Source organism: Capricornis sumatraensis, chromosome 17 (genome assembly GCF_032405125.1).
Source record: "Capricornis sumatraensis isolate serow.1 chromosome 17, serow.2, whole genome shotgun sequence".
NCBI classification, from domain to species: domain Eukaryota; kingdom Metazoa; phylum Chordata; class Mammalia; order Artiodactyla; family Bovidae; genus Capricornis; species Capricornis sumatraensis.
In genome coordinates, this window is record NC_091085.1 from 62,448,009 (window position 1) to 62,464,007 (window position 15,999).

The 15,999-nt window shown below is 41.8% G+C and overlaps 1 protein-coding gene across 2 annotated transcripts in view; it reads left to right on the plus strand.

Moving 5' to 3' along the window:
* CIT (citron rho-interacting serine/threonine kinase) overlaps positions 1-15,999 on the plus strand; it is a 168,653-nt gene that overhangs the window by 95,707 nt on the left and 56,947 nt on the right. The window contains exons 13-18 of one of the 2 annotated variants that reach the window (XM_068989683.1): positions 2,683-2,853; positions 3,128-3,178; positions 3,939-3,992; positions 6,328-6,468; positions 8,337-8,462; positions 11,794-11,889. In XM_068989683.1, the coding sequence (XP_068845784.1) occupies positions 2,683-2,853; positions 3,128-3,178; positions 3,939-3,992; positions 6,328-6,468; positions 8,337-8,462; positions 11,794-11,889 (639 nt within the window). The remainder of the gene's footprint in view (positions 1-2,682; positions 2,854-3,127; positions 3,179-3,938; positions 3,993-6,327; positions 6,469-8,336; positions 8,463-11,793; positions 11,890-15,999) is intronic. The other variant, XM_068989684.1, reaches the window with a different exon arrangement.

Genomic DNA, 15,999 nt, shown 5'->3' on the forward strand with positions numbered 1-15,999 from the left:
AGACACGACTTAGCAACTGATCAACAACTTAACTAACCCCAATGGAGTATTTGGATTTGGTTTAAAATAAAACACCTAGGGACTTTTCTGGTGGTCCAGTGACTAGAACCTGTGTTTCCAGTTCAAGGGGCATGGATTCAATCCCTGGTCAGGGAACTAAGATCCTGTGTGCCCTGAGGCTCAGTCAAAAATTTAAAGAATTTAAAACACACCTAGATGCGTCACATGATAGTCAGATTCATGCTCCATCACTAGCAATTGCTGGTTCCACCAACCCCCCTCCTTGGAAAGAGAGACAGAAATTTGGGTAACATAGAAGGCATTTGAGTTTTAGGACTTCTGATTGGTCCTATTCAATCAAAACAGTAAAGCTCCATTCCAAAGAATGACTTGAGGCATGCATGACTCAGAAGTCGTCCACATTTCCCCATTCTGATCCTGTTCAGCTATGACCAGCACTGAGTCCACGCTGGGATTTGGACAGCTCTCTCTCAGCTGTCCTTGGAAACGGACCTGATCATCCTCTCTGAGATTTTTCTTGAAACAGGGATTTGGTCAGCTATTAGATGTATAGGATTTCCTTGAAGTAGCTGGCAGAATAACAGTGGCTCAATAAATGAAGTAGAATTCTTTTTGATATCTGTAGCAGGCTGGATGCCCTGGGAGCTCAGATTGCTGACAGAGGTGTTGCCTGATTCATGCCCTCCTCCCCTTGGGCGCTGACAGCTCTGGACGGAGAGATGTTTAGGGCGGGGGTGGTGGTGGTGTTGAAACAGTGCTCTTTCCTTGCTCCTGACAAAACACAAAAACCATATTCCCTTTTTGCTGAAGGTTTAAGTCAGACAAGGGAGCTCAGGGATAAAAAATGACCAAGACTGACTCCCACCTGTCCGCTTCCTCCACAGTTTGGTATTTGTGCTTGTGAGCAGCTCTGTTGGTACTTTGGATTTTTTAAAATCAGGAGAAAAGAAATTGAGTTTTTATGTAAAAGAAAGTGTTTTCATTGATAATGTTTTTATCTTTATATATTATATATATATATATAAATTTTTTTAATGGAGGAAGGAGTCCAGGAAGGCTTAATACTAGAGCTATGCAAGTCGTAATAAGTCATCATACAGCCCTGGCCGAGGGGACTAGAAAAATGGCAAGTAGAGGGTGTGCCATCCCACATCATTGATTCATGTTTTATTCTGTGAGTTCAGATAATTGTTTAGTAGTTTATAAAGACCTTTGGTTATGTAACCCAGCACCACCCACTTAGTGAGCCTCGTCCAGAAACCCTGGTGCCCCATGACTTGTAGAATTGACCCTCAGCAACAATGCAGCTGGCCGTCTATATCCACGGTTTCTGTATGCATGGGTCGGCCAACCTCAGGTCAAATTTGGCCCTGGAGCCAACCCCCCGTGTGTACCGAGGGACGACTGTATGCTTTTAGTGCTCCATTTTGTGCCCCCCTTTTTTTCTGCTTTCCTCTGTACCATTAACACAGAGAGATGTGTTTCCATGAAAACTACCCATTTTTATAAGGATGTCATCTTCGCTTTAGTGTGCACATGGGGATTGCCTATTATAGTGGGATGAAGCTGTACTGTTACTGGGGGAAAAAAAGCATTTTATTGGTTAAAAACATATCCTTGCTCAGTGGATCTCTCTTCAGTCATTTCTTGGGAGAACAGATCTTAGAGATGATCAATAGATGTTGTGAAGGTCAGAGACAGTCTTAGTTCAATTCTTTATTCTTTTCATTTTATATCCTCCACCCCCACCACCTTGGATTGGATAAACTTTGCTCATTCGTAAACCTTACATGTATAGTCTTTGCTTTTGCTAACAGAGAATATTTTCGTGCTCTGCCCCAAAGTTTTCAAAACCACTGTTTATTTCTCATGGTAAATCAGTTTTGGAAAACTTCAATGCAGATGTTCTGATTTTAGAAATTCACTTTGAGAAAAGATTGGGCTGTTGGGATTACTTTAAAGGCTTTTGCTCGAGGGAGCAAGGTAATTCTTTCCTTGGAGTCTTTCTTATAAGTTCCTTTGACCAGAACCAGTGTTTCCTGACTCTTCCAAATTTCAGGGTGACTTGCATCTCAAGAGCACCGTTAAGTTCTTCATGCAGTTTGGGGCCCAGAAAAATTAATGGTGAGAAACTGACATGATGAGTTTTACCTTCCAAGATTCTCTCCATTGAGATTTCCAATTACCCCCTTGTATCATCTGAAAGGTTAATTTTAAGACTAGGTACCATATTTAATTATGTTAGGCACATGTGACTTCTAAAGGACAAATCTATATAAATGATTACCCTTGGGGGAAAGCTTTGCGTAAGCAGATTATCATGGTTGTTTAAAGTACATCCCTTGCTGCTCTCTGGTGTTACAAAGGCCTTAAGGTTTTGCACTTCTTGTACGGTATTTGCTCAAAGGATCTAACTGTATATAAGCACATGTGTTCCAAATGGTGTTACTAGTGCTACATGATCTACACGAAAACAGTTTAAAGATTTAATATTCTTTTCTTTCTACTCACCCTCCGCATACCTCACCCTCATCCGCATCTTTCACCTTTTCCCTGGGTCCATTCTCTGCTGATACCTCTTCACTGTGTCTCCTCTCTGTGGTTTTCCCATCTTTCCTTTCCTTTCTAAAGGCCACCTTTCCCCTGTTGCCTACTCCTTAGGAGTACCAGGCTCAAGTGGAAGAAATGAGGTTGATGATGAGTCAGTTGGAAGAGGACCTGGTTTCGGCGAGAAGGCGGAGTGACCTCTATGAATCGGAGCTCAGAGAGTCTCGGCTGGCTGCTGAAGAGTTTAAGCGGAAAGCAACAGAATGTCAGCATAAACTGATGAAGGTAGCTAGCTCCCCTCTGGGAGGGAGTTTTGGAGGTAGAATCCTGGATTATCTTAGCAATAATAAAGGGAATCCTAGCTTAATGAGTGTACATTCAAGAAGCCATGGGATGCCCTACAGAGTTCCTGGTGTTGATTAGAGAAGGTAACTTAATTTTTTATTATTGTCCTAATTGTTTTGGCCACAGAGACCAAGAAAGTATAGCCTGTAGTGTTGTCTTATAAGATTTTTAGGTTCTTGAGAGTTCCCAATATGTTGTATCTTTTAAATTACAGGCTAAAGATCAAGGGAAGCCTGAAGTGGGAGAATATGCCAAACTGGAGAAGGTATTTTCCATTATTGGTATTGGGATTTGGGCAGATGGTCTCTTAAATGGGCTTTCCAGATGGCGCTAGTGGTGAAGAGCCCGCCTGCCAGTACAGGAGATACAAGAGATAAGGGCTGGAGCCCTAGGTCGGGAAGATCCCCTGAGGAGGGCATGGCGACCCACTCCAGTATTTCTGCCTGGAGAATCCCATGGACAGAGGAGCCTGGCGGACCACAGTCCCTAGGGTTGCAAAGAGTTGGACAAAACTGAAGCGACTTAGCATGCACATATGCAGTCTCTTAAATGTTGCTCTCCGTGGCCTGTTATTGGTTAAGAGTATATTTGCAGTGAATAGAAAACTCTCTTCTGGGTTTATTTTGATGATCAGTCTCTGGATGACCAGGTTTAGCTTTAGCTATGGTTCTAAAAGGGGGAGAAGACACCTCTTTTTTTTCTGTCATGCCCTCTTACAGTAACATACAAACCCAGATACTCAGTAAAACAGATGGGAAAATTTACTGTTTTAAAGTACAGGCGATTTCAGTTCCCTTTTTTGCCATCTGTATGTGTGTCGCTGGTTCTAGAGAAACGGTCCACATGGAGGTTTACACTGGGACATTCAAAGGCTTCTCTGATAGGCTACAGTTCTTCTCCATCAGTAGGTATTGGAAAACAATAAGACCCCTACAGAAACCTCAAGAAAATACGCCTGTAGTAAATCTAGCAAGACCTTAATACCAATGTGCCTTTTGTTTTATTTCCTGGGATTTTAATTACAGATCAATGCTGAGCAGCAGCTCAAAATTCAGGAGCTCCAAGAGAAGCTAGAAAAGGTAAGCCCAAGGGGATATTTGGGGGAATTTACTTCCCATTTCCAAGTACTTTTTCTGGCCCTATCCTATAGGGTGAAAGATCAAAGAAAGAGAATTAGTTACCAGCACTGAGGGAGATAAAGCGGGGTGGTGAGCTATTACCTGAAAGTATCAGAGTTCTGAATATACTTTCTCTTTTGGGGACCTGTCAAACAGTATTTGTTTAAACAAATAAATCAGAAACCAAGCTCTATGAGACTGTCAATTCAAAGTTCAAATTATACTACGACAGATCCCAAGAGGCTGGCTCCTCTCCCTTCAGGGGACCAGGTTCACATCTTGTTCATGACTCAGATGGCTTTCCATCAGAGACCGTTGGCAACCTTCTTGTCCACTGGGAGCCTGGAGGAGCCAGGAGTCCTCAAGTGGTTGGGGAGGAGGGTGGGTGTGGTTTATGGCTTCTGACACAGTGAATGCTAATGGCCCTTCCTTTGGGTGAACAGGGGAAATGCTAAAGAAAGGGCCAGAATGAATATGGCCTTCAGGAAGGTTTGTCAATGTGTTTAAAAGAGCCCTTTCATTTTCCTCCTCCTCCTTTTTAAAGTTGTGTTATTGAAAACATGTAACATTGACTTTACCGTCTTAATCATTTTGAGTGTCCAGTTCCTTAGTGTATTAGATGTATCTCCATTGTACAGCAAATCTCGAGAACTTTTTTCTCACAAAACTTATACTATCTGTTAGATGCTAACCACCCCTTTGGTGAATGCCCACCCTTGGTAACCCCTTCCTTCCTTCCTTCCCTCCCTTCCTGATTTACAATGTTGTGTCCCTATGCTGCACAGTGGAGTGATTCAGTTACACACATATGAACATTCTTTGTCATATTCTTTTCCTTTATGGCTTATTACAAAGTACTGAATATAGTTCCCTCTGCTATTCAGGAGGACCTTGTTTATCCATCATATATATATGTGATATATATCACTATATATCATAATTTGCCTCTGCTAATCTACTTTGCTGGTATGCTTTTGACTGCTTTGGACACTTTCTGTGGGTGGAATCATCCAGTATTTGTCTTTTTGTGACTGGCTCTTTTTGCTCAGCACAGTGTCCTGGAGGTTCATCTATGTTGCAGCATGTGGCAGGATCTCCTTTTCAGAGGCTTCATGGTATTCCATAGCTGGGATGATCCACTTTTTCTGTATCCATTCATCTGACTCCTTCCTGCCTATTCTTGAGCTCACTTCAGAAAGCCTCTCTCAGCTAGAAGTTTGTGTGAGGACTCATGTTTTCTAGGACTCTGCCCCCCCGCTGTAGAAGAGGGGAGCAACCTATACATGTCAGCCACAGGTGTAATTCTAAGTTTTCTAGTGGCCACATTATAAAAAGGTGAAAACTCTTTGAATGATACAGTTTTCATAATGCAATATATACAAAATGTCATCACAGCATATATTGATATTAAAACATTTATACTGCTTCAGTTTTTAAATGAATTAAACTTTAGTAAACTTTAAAATTGATTTCCTAGTCACACCAGCCACATTTCCAGTGCTCATTGGGCACATGTGGGGAGCAACTCCCACACTGGCCAGCATGCAGGTCTCCAAGCTAGAGTTTCCTTGCCATTTTTACTTTTTCAAATGATAATTTGAAGTGAATGCACGTGAGGTTGGTGGTTTACAGTCTGATCTTTATCATGATGCTCGAAGAGCTGTAGTATAGTTAAGACACAAATAAAAATTAACTTCAAAAGGTTAATTAAAAAAAAAATGACTTCCCTAACATGAATTTTGAGCCACTACAAACGCTATGGTGGTTGTGCCCTCTGATAGGTATTTCTTATTATTAAAGGTTTAAATTACAGCTTTTATGTTGTATTGTTATAAAAGTTAATAGTAGAGATTCCCCATAAAGAAGTTGGCAAATGAGATGATTAAATAAGGAGAAAATTAATGCTCTGAGGTAAATACATTAATACTTGGGCAGATAAATCCAAGACTTTTTGTTTGCAATTATTCCAAAATATTGAATCTAAGAAGCTAAAGTTTGTCCAATATTCCATTATCTTCTGTACCCCAGGAAATTAAAAAAAAAAAAAAACTGTCAGTTTTAATTGTAGGATGCAGTATTCCAAATTTAGTGATGTTAAAAAATATAAGTGCACCTTAGAATAGATGAAATACAGAATAAAATGAAAAGTTTGTTTGTTTTTTGAAGAATGGATAAAAATATCCGTTCAGTGTGACCTGATTTTTTTTTTCCTGTTTAGGAGATGATCCTCATCTTTTTCTGTGTCTAAACTGGGCCATCTCACCCATCCTCCCCGCCCCGTTTCTTCTCCTTTCAGGCCGTGAAAGCCAGCACAGAGGCCACCGAGCTGCTACAGAACATCCGTCAGGCGAAGGAGCGGGCTGAGCGTGAGCTGGAGAAGCTGCACAACCGTGAGGACTCCTCCGAAGGCATCAAGAAGAAGCTGGTGGAGGCCGAGGTGAGCAGAGGACCTCCAGCCCCTGGGTCTTGCAGTGCCTGGCCTCTGGCTGTGTGGGGACAAAATGGAGGCACCACCTTCTCTCTGCTCGCCTTTGTTCAAACCACTTTTCCTTTCTGCCCATTCCTCTGAACCCGAGAGGCTTGGGAACATTTTTCCCCAAAGGGGAGAAGCATTTGTCACAGAAGCTGCGAGTAGAACGATGTTTTGATAAAAACCGTTCCTTCCTGTTTGTTTTCCTCTGACCCACTCACTTGTGTGGGTGGACTCATGTTTATCTAGGTGACAGTGACGCCGTCCCTGAGGTCTTCTCTTCCTTCCCTTTGTACCCTTGCTTTTCCTTGACTTTTCCTCCCAGCAGTGATAATAACATAGTACATTTCGAGGCCTCAGCTGTGACCTGTGTGTGTTGGTAACTCCCAGATCTGTATTTTGGGGCCTCTTCTCTCCCTTCAATTCTTTGTTGTTGTTGTTGTTGTTGAAACCAATTATATAATTATGCAGAAAACACATGAGTGTCTTCTCATTGTAAAAAAAAAGAGAAATCACAGAACTGAAGAATCTAGAATCAGAAGGGACGTTTCCCCTTACTCCCCTCCAGCTTCCCCCTTGCCTGGGTAATGGTTCTGTGGAACAGCTGTGCCATAGTTGACTTAACCATCCCCCTTTCCTGGGCTTTCTGCTTCTCCCTATCACTGTGCTGGTGGTGACCTACTTGTCCACAATTCTCTGGGGCCACCCTCACCCACAATCCAGGCAATATTTCCCACTGCTCCCCTGACATGTTGTCTGGGTGTCTGAACAGTGCCTCTAACCTAGAATGAACTCACTGTCTTCTGCAACCAGCTGGGTCATCTTCTCAATCTCCTCATGCCGGTCGGGGCCATCGTTGTCCATGTGGTCACCCCAGGCTTGGAGCCTTGACGTCGTCTGCTTCTCCCTGGGCCCTGCCACTCCACACGTGCTTCAGCCCTGCCAGTGCACCCACACTGTCCCCCTCCAGCGTCTCCCGCCGCTGGCCATTGCTGCAGGCCTCCTCATAGTGCAGGTGCTCTTCCTCCCAGCTGAGCAGATGCACTCATTTCTTGGCTTTCTGCTTCCAGTCTCACTTTCCTCCCAGCTAACTCAGAAATGTCAGACTTGGGGACCTCCAGCTCTAGGCTCATCACCACCCCTTGTACCATCCCAAAGCCATTAGTGCTTCCCTATGTCTTAGATTCATGAGACTATCAGCCGTTTGACCCACACGTGCTCCCCTTGCCACGTTCTCCTGCTTCCCCCAAACTCACCTTATGCAGCAGCCCCTCTGTGCTCTACCTGGGGTCTAAGCTGGCCACCTCCGTGCTGCTGCTGCTGCTGTGCCCATCTTTATTTGAAAGGCCTCCCCTCTCCCCTCCAGCCTGCTGCATCGGCCCCCTCCACAGCTCACATCTCCTCGACTCCTCCCTTCACCTGCTCAGTTCAAAGCTCTCTTTCCTGCCTGCAACCTCCTGCAGCGCTCCATACCTGTGTGCTTCATGGCTCTGCCCCTTCTCACCCACTTTATGTTTACTTGTCTTTCTCTTACCTCTTCAAGGGCAGGCATTCTGTCGACTTCCTCTGGGTATTTTCCAAGATGCCTAGTGTGCTACTTTGCAGATAGTAGGTGCTTGGTAAATATTTGAATGAATGAATGCACTCTTGTAACCTACACAAGCGAGTACTACTCGGATTCCAGAACCGTGTCTTCCTCGCCGTGGCTCTGGGTGCCTGCGACTTCTCTTCCCTGCCGCGAGCGTCCGCTTCCCGAGGGCCCTGTCCCTCGGCGCAGGCGTTGCGCCCGCAGCCGTCACCCCATTAAAACTCTCTGATTGATTCACGATCTGCAGGAACGCCGCCACTCTCTGGAGAACAAGGTAAAGAGGCTAGAGACCATGGAGCGTAGAGAAAACAGACTGAAGGATGACATCCAGACAAAGTCCCAACAGATCCAGCAGATGGCTGATAAAATTCTGGTGAGCAGGAGCCAAGGTTGGCAAGTTCAACGATAACAGGTTGCAGAGGGAAGGGGGTCCAAAGAAGAAGCAGCCACCGGCACAGGGGAGGTTGTCGCCGAGCGGGCGAATTAAGAGGAAGTGGTCTTAGCGGATGACACGTCAGAGACTAGCATGAGTAACCTTACATGTTGGACTTTTCAGCACTGGTAACAGATCCATCAGTATGTTTTTTTTTTTCTTTTTTTTCACTCTGTTTGCTACTGCCTGACCTTTAGAAATACGAACGTGCATACGCTGTCATCTCCAATACATTTTTACAGGAGGATTTACGTACTCCTATCAGCAGAGTTTTGTATGGCTGTTAACATTGCAAATGCTCATTTAAAAAAAGAAGGGGTAGGGATTCAGGGCTTTAAGACTAACACTCAGATCCTCACTTTTGCAGAGGAAAGAAGTTAGTCACGCAGAATTGTTTTTCTCCGAGTAGTATTTGTCATAGATCCATGCTCACCCACTCACTTTCTCTGCTACAGTTGGTTATTATTCTTATTAGTATTTTCACTTTCCTTAGATGTAGCAGATCTTTTTTTTTTTTTTTAGGTTTGTAATCACAGTGATTCTGTTTTTGGCTCTGATCAAATTAACTTGATCAAGGAAGGCTTGGGTGATACTTGCCAACGTGTTGGAAGTTTTGCTCCTCCCAGGGTGGAAGGCAGGTGAACCTTTAAAGGACTCTCCTTGAATTTCAGTCCCCAAATCAAGAATTTGAAGCCACTTTGGGGAGTGTGTTCATAGCCCCTTCCTTCCCTGCCCCTGGGAGAGACTCTGGAGTAGTCGACCATTCCTCTCCACCATAAAAAGGCAAGGTGGTAAGCAGGGTGCTTTCCGCCTCCCTCTCTTTGTCTCTCTCTGCATCACTTCTGGGAAATGAGTCACCAGCAACTATATGAACTCCAGAATGACTGACTTATAGGCCTATACTATACCAAACAAAACCCAATAAAAACCTGACGCTTCAAATCTTTACATCTCTGTCTATATTCATGAGCATGTGGGTATTCTTGAACAAATAGATGAAAAGAGAAATCAGTTAAATTGTTTTGCTTTGACACACAGTCTTCATAGATCCGTCTACACACAAAGGCAGATGTGACTGTTAGTCTACTCTCTCTGTTCTCTCGTGCCGTCATCCAAGTTTCTCTTGGCAGTTGTCAAGTGTGTGAATTTTACCGTGAGTCAAGTGAATTCCCACCGAGATTCCACCACTGCCACCTCTTGCTTGGTGCGAACGACGTGGTTAAGTCTCTTGTGGTTGCAAAGTGTTTCTCTGTTTAATGGTGATGTGTTCATTCATTCATTCAACAAATATTTAATGAGCTTCTACTATGTGCCAGGCACTATTCTAGGAGCTGGAAACAGCAGCGAACCGAAGTGTTTGCATAACAGGACGGAAGAGTCTGATCCAACACATGTAGAAAAGATAACGTTCTAAAAAATGACAACAACAACAAAAAATGCCAAAATGCGAAGAAGTCAGATTTTAGAATGTCTGCTTTTCCAAAGGTTCATTTGCAATTAAAACGTCGGAGTGTAGAGTTCTGCATTCCTGGATTATATGTTGCAAAGTCCCATTCATACATGGATCAGAAATTTGGTCTCAACGTTGTGCATCTCAGATGTCTGAGTTTTCAACCTGTTTTCAGTTTGATTTTCATTCCTGTGCCATCTTAGGAGGACTGAAACTAAGACAATTATCAAGTGATTTCTAACCTAAAGGAAAAGTAGCAGATTTCTTTTTCCAAGTATGTCTTATTACCTAGGACCTTTGTGGTTGTGACTTCATTTATCAGAAAGTACCTTTTGTTCAAGAACCTGGTGCTTAGGCTGTTAATAAAGTATCTGGAACAGGAGCAAACAGGGGTCCCTAATACTGTTACCTAATGATGGTGCTCGGAAAGTCATCTCAAATGTCATTTGCATTAAAGTATTTGCTGTTCTGATAAGAACTTTCAAAACAGATAATGGGGGTTCTCATTATAGCAGAGTCTTTTGCTTTAATAAAAAGACCTCATTTCTGGGGATCCTTTAATATACCTAAAGCCCTTAAAGTATGTTTTTATTACTTAACATCCTATTTACATTCAACTTTTCAAGATGACATCTGTTAGATTGCAACAGATCTTGTGCACCTGGTTTTAACATTGAATACTTTACTGGCCCCCAAGTCAAAGTCAATGCTTACAGACTTCAGAATTTCAAAAGCTTAATCAGTACCATTTCATGTGTGTGTGAATCTGAAAGTATTTTTTTCTCCATTTTATAGTCATATCCTGTATAATTTCCTCATTCTTCAAATTCTCATAATTATTTCCATTTCAAAGAAAATCTTCAAGATAGTGTGAAGAGATGAAAACTTGGAGTAATGACTTTTGATATTAGTAATTAACTAATGGGTCCAGATTCATAAGAATTAATGTAGATGCAGATAGTTTCATTTAGAGAATATTTCAGTAAGTTGAATGCTGGCTTTTATATGACCAGTTTATAATATGTTGCAAATGAATTGGTATAATTTCCAAATGAATTTTGTTTAAAAGCATAAATCTTAATAAGAGAATAAAGAGGACTTTACATTTGAGCTGTTTATATTACTCCAAATTCTCTTCCTATCTTCCACATATGTGTACACATATTTATGTCATTTTTAGTCAATTTTATGTTCTGCCTTCTTCCCATTAGTGTTACATCATCTACACATGATATCATATGAACATTTCTAGATAGTCACATTCTCCATATTACTAGTCAGTTAAAATAATCATTCAAAACTCAAAGTGTTTGAATTGTTATATTAGTTTTCCTTCTTAGCTAGGGTTCCTGTGCAATCATTTTATTAATGAGGAAAATATAAATTTTTTTTATCATTGAAATGAACAAAGTAAATTTCCATTACTTTTCTTGTTTAAGGCTGTCATTGGAGCAACAATTGCCTGACGTTCAAGATAGTGGTCAGGGGCTGTGCACTGTATGGAATTTTGAAATTGTGTTGCCTCGTTACTCTCATTTCTCTAAGCGGAGATGAAGAGCTGCCTTTGACCTGTCACACTGATAGATTTCTGATCCCAGCCCACCAGCTGTGTGTGTATGTGTGTGAATACTTGGACTTGGAAGTCCCAGGGCCAAGGCTCAGTGGTGGTTTCCTTCTCAGGAGCCTTAGAGGCTAGTTGTGAGGAAGCACACGCCTGTTGTCTCTGGTGCCTGTGCCAAAGCCGTGTTTCCTCTGAATGTCTGACATGCATTGGCTCTGCCCTTCCTTCACATACCTGAGCGTCTCCTCTTTTTCGTCTAGGAGCTGGAGGAGAAGCACAGAGAAGCCCAGGTCTCAGCCCAGCATCTGGAGGTGCACCTGAAACAGAAAGAACAGCACTATGAGGAAAAAATTAAAGTAAAGACACTTTCTGGTTCTCTCTGCCCTTCCTCCTATAACACCATGTAGCTCCTCTCTCTTCCCAGGTGCTTTGGGCCACTTCCTGCTAGAACAAAGGACTGTCTGGGGTAAATGCTGTCCTCAGGCCATGATGGGGGGTTTTATCCATGGAGGGGGTTGGATATCAGAAGTTCAAAAATAGTTTATTTCAAAAAATTTGGTCATCGTGTATCTTTAAATATTTCAAGATATCTTTAATATATTAAAATATTTAAAATATATTTAATAAATCTTAAAAGTATAAAAATAATACATCTTTAAAATATTTTTTGACTCACTGTCACTCAGTCCATGATAATTTAGATTTAGACAGATTCATCGTTTCGTGGCTTTTAATTTCCTTCTTGCATCTTAGACCTAGATCTTTATCTTTTATATAAAGTATATCCTTGAGGACTTTCTTTAGTGGAGATAATGCTGGTGCCAGCCTCTATGTTTTGTGTGTCTGAAAATGTCTCTGTTTCTTCCTAGTTCTTGAAAGATGTTTTGACAGGGCATAGATTTCTAGGTTGGCAGTTATTTCTTATGATACTTTTTGAAAATATCATTCCATTGATGTGTTTGGCTTTTATTATTGCAGTTGACAGTCAACTGTCAGTCTAACTGTTGCTTTCTTTGAAAGCAATCGTTCTTTTTTCTTTTAAAACTTTGTTTTGTCTTTAATTTTCTGAAGTTTTACTGTGCTAAAACTTGACATGTAGACAGATATGGAGTTATTTATTTATCCTTCTTGAGATATACTGGACTTTGGAATATATTTTAAAAAGTTCTGGAAAATTATTGGTCATTATGTCTCAAATATTGCCTCTTCCTCTTCTCTCTTTCCTTCCCTTATGAGAATTTGATTAGGCATGTGTTAGGTTACCACTTGTCTTTTGGTGCTGCATTCTGGTTAAGCTCTAATTGATTTTCCAGGGTACTAATCCTTCCCTGTCTAATCTGCTGCTAAACTCATCCATTGAGTTTTAAATTTCAGTTACTGTATTTATTGGTTTCTTGTCAGTCTGTTTGGTTCTTTTCCAAGTTTACTAGAATATTTAAGACAAGAACTTTTCATTCCCTGCATTCATTTGAAGCTTATCTTCTGCTTCTTTAAACTCATTAGCATAGTTATTTTTCCATCTATAGCTGATGATTCCAGTATCTGAAGTATCTGAAGGTCTGTTTCTGCTGTTGTTTCTCCTGGTTCTTTTTTATGGTGTCTGTCTTTTTGTGTGCCTGGTCAGCTGCTCAGTTTCCTTGGCAAATTAATAATGGGGATTCTTTGAGACCTTGAATGAAAATGTGTGCCCACTTTGGGGGCATCCCTGGGCTTTGACTTCTCTATTTCCTTACCCTTTGAGGAGATTGAAAATGAAGCTCAAGTTTTTTTTCAGCAAATGCCTGAAGTTCAAAACAGCCTTCTGCGCTTCTTACCTCTTTGGGTTTCTGCTTTCACTTAGATTTAGTCTGTAATTTCTTACTCTCTTGCCAATTCTTAGGTACTTTCGGGAAATGTTTTTCATATTCTATCTAGCATTTTAAGTCATTTTTCATAGAGGAGCTGGTTTAAGTAATCCAGTCCACTATATCAAATAGTGAATTAAATTATTTTACTTATTGACATTATTATTTCATTTCAATTTTTAGTAGTAAGTTTGGTGGCCAGAAGTGACCACCAGCCTATTTCCTTTTAAAATCACACCATATTTTCATTGTGATTTTGGACCAAGCCTTTAATTATGTCTTATGTTCTTGAGAATCAGACATTGATTGGTCATTACATCTCAAATACTGTTATTTTCCCTTCCAAGTCAGACATTGAAGGACTCTTTTAATTTTTGTGATGATAGTATTACTGGTTTGTTTGGTATCCACAAAGATTTAGCTGTTCCTATTTTGGGGAACAACAAGTATACATACTCACATAGCATCCTCACCATCACTATTCTGGCATCCTCTCTTTCACCCCGGGGTTACTTTTGGTTATTTTTCATTGAAAGAAATACAAGGAAAGAACCTAGAATGGACCTTAGTTTTAGTGTGAATGCCCGCTTTCATACATTTTCAACTTTATCTGCCAGTTTTTGGTTTTAGTTCTTACTGGCTTCTAGACTTTTATCTTTGAAATAAACTACCTTTCAGAAAATTATGAGAATGTTTACATTGTCCCCTGCACCTTTGCATGTTACCTTTGCAAAATTCATCCTGTAATTTGGGTGAGTATATTGACTTCCCTGTCAGAAAGTCATGTTTTATCTTAAATTGATATAAATGTCTACAGTGGAATCTCTGATTTCAAACAAATTCCTTGCTTCCCTCTCAGGCATCATCTTATTCATCCTTCTGCCAGGTTAGCCCAGTCAAAGCCAGGATGTGTGCCATTTTGATAAAGGCTGTCCCTTCTGGCTCATACTTCTTTGTGTTGGTATTCATTGCTGCCAAAATGGAGGTCTTATTTTTTTTTAATGTTTATTATTTATTTGAGTGCACAGGGTCTTAGTTGTGGCAGGCAGGATCTTTTAAGTTGAGGCATGCAAACTCTTAGTTGTGGCATGGGATCTAGTTCCCTGCTGCTGCTACTGCTGCTGCCAAGTCGCTTCAGTCGTGTTCGACTCTGTGCAACCCCATAGACGGCAGCCCACCAGGCTCCCCCATCCCTGGGATTCTCCAGGCAAGAACACTAGTTCCCTGACCAGAGATCAAATCTGGGCACCCTGCATTGGGAGCGTGGAGTCTTAACCACTGGGCCACCAGGGAAGTCCTTGGGGAGGTCTTATTTTGAACAGAGTCATTCTGAAAATGGGCTTCATTGCTTCTTGCCTCATAAGCAAAAGACTCCTTGTGTAGGCATTATGTGTTCTTTGCTACCTTCTCGGTGGCAAGAACTTGGCTTTATAGATCCTAGAGAATGTTAAGGAGAGATTTGTTTTCTTCTTCCTTCCCTCCTGGCTTTATGAAACCATTTCTTTTTAGTCAGCTCTGCTTTGTGGCCCTGTTTTATCCCCTGTAAGGCCATTTTGGTAATAATTGTGATCATACCCCAGTTCGGTCCTTTACTTATTCGTAATTTTAGAATCGCATCCTGACATCCAAGAGAACAGGCGGCTTATCCTCTTGAGGTTCATCCCTCCTCCCATGACCCCGTCCTCCACCTCTTATTCTTTTCTACCAACTTTCAGTCTGTTTTTTTCATCAGTCAGTTCTCATTTAAAACCCTCTTTGAAATTGTCCTTTTCATTCTTTATCATGCAGGCCCCCTCCCTGCTCACTGGCTCTTTTCAGGGACGATGTCCCCATGAGCTGTGAAGGGCCCTTCACAATAGACAGTGTGGGAAAGGCAGATTTCAGCTCCCATCTGTGACCCCAATTCTTTGGGCTTTCTTCCCAGTATCAGATGTGGTGTCATTCAGAGAAGCTCAGTGATGAGAAACACAGGGTCAAAGGCTTGGCAAGTCATGATGTCGCCTTTCTTCCTCTCATTTTCGCTGGTTGTTTTGGCAACTGGTGGTGCTCTGTGTGTCCCTCGCAGAACATTAGATCAAGCTGGTGGATGGTGACACCATTACTGTTTTATTTTTTCCTCTTGGGAACACTAGGTGCTTACAGTGGCATTCTCAGCACTGAGAACACATGATTTCTCTTCCCCTGGGAAAGGTTTCTCTTTCCAGTGACTTTTTTTCTTTTTTTTTTTTTTACCCCCAGCTGGATCAGAGGAAGGATTGGAGGAAACAGGTCCCCCCAAACCCATGCCGTCTCTTCAGTTTGTTGACTCCCCACCTACTTTATCAGTAGGCAGAATCCTCTTGTCCCTGGTTGTTTCTGAATGTCAGCTTTCCGTGGTCACACAGGTTTCCTCAGCCTTCAGCTTTCTATCCTTCCACTCCCAGTCTGGAGATAACGAAATTATTTTTGTACAAATTAAGAGCAAGCATTGTTCTGAAAACTGCTGGCACGTTGACTACTATAACATTGCCCCGAGGTACTAGCTGCAAATCATAAGATCTCTAGAGAGATCTTTCCCTGCCACCGCCCTCATTCTGGTGTCCACCTGCACTTTGACTATCCCTCTCTGGTCTTTTTGGCCGC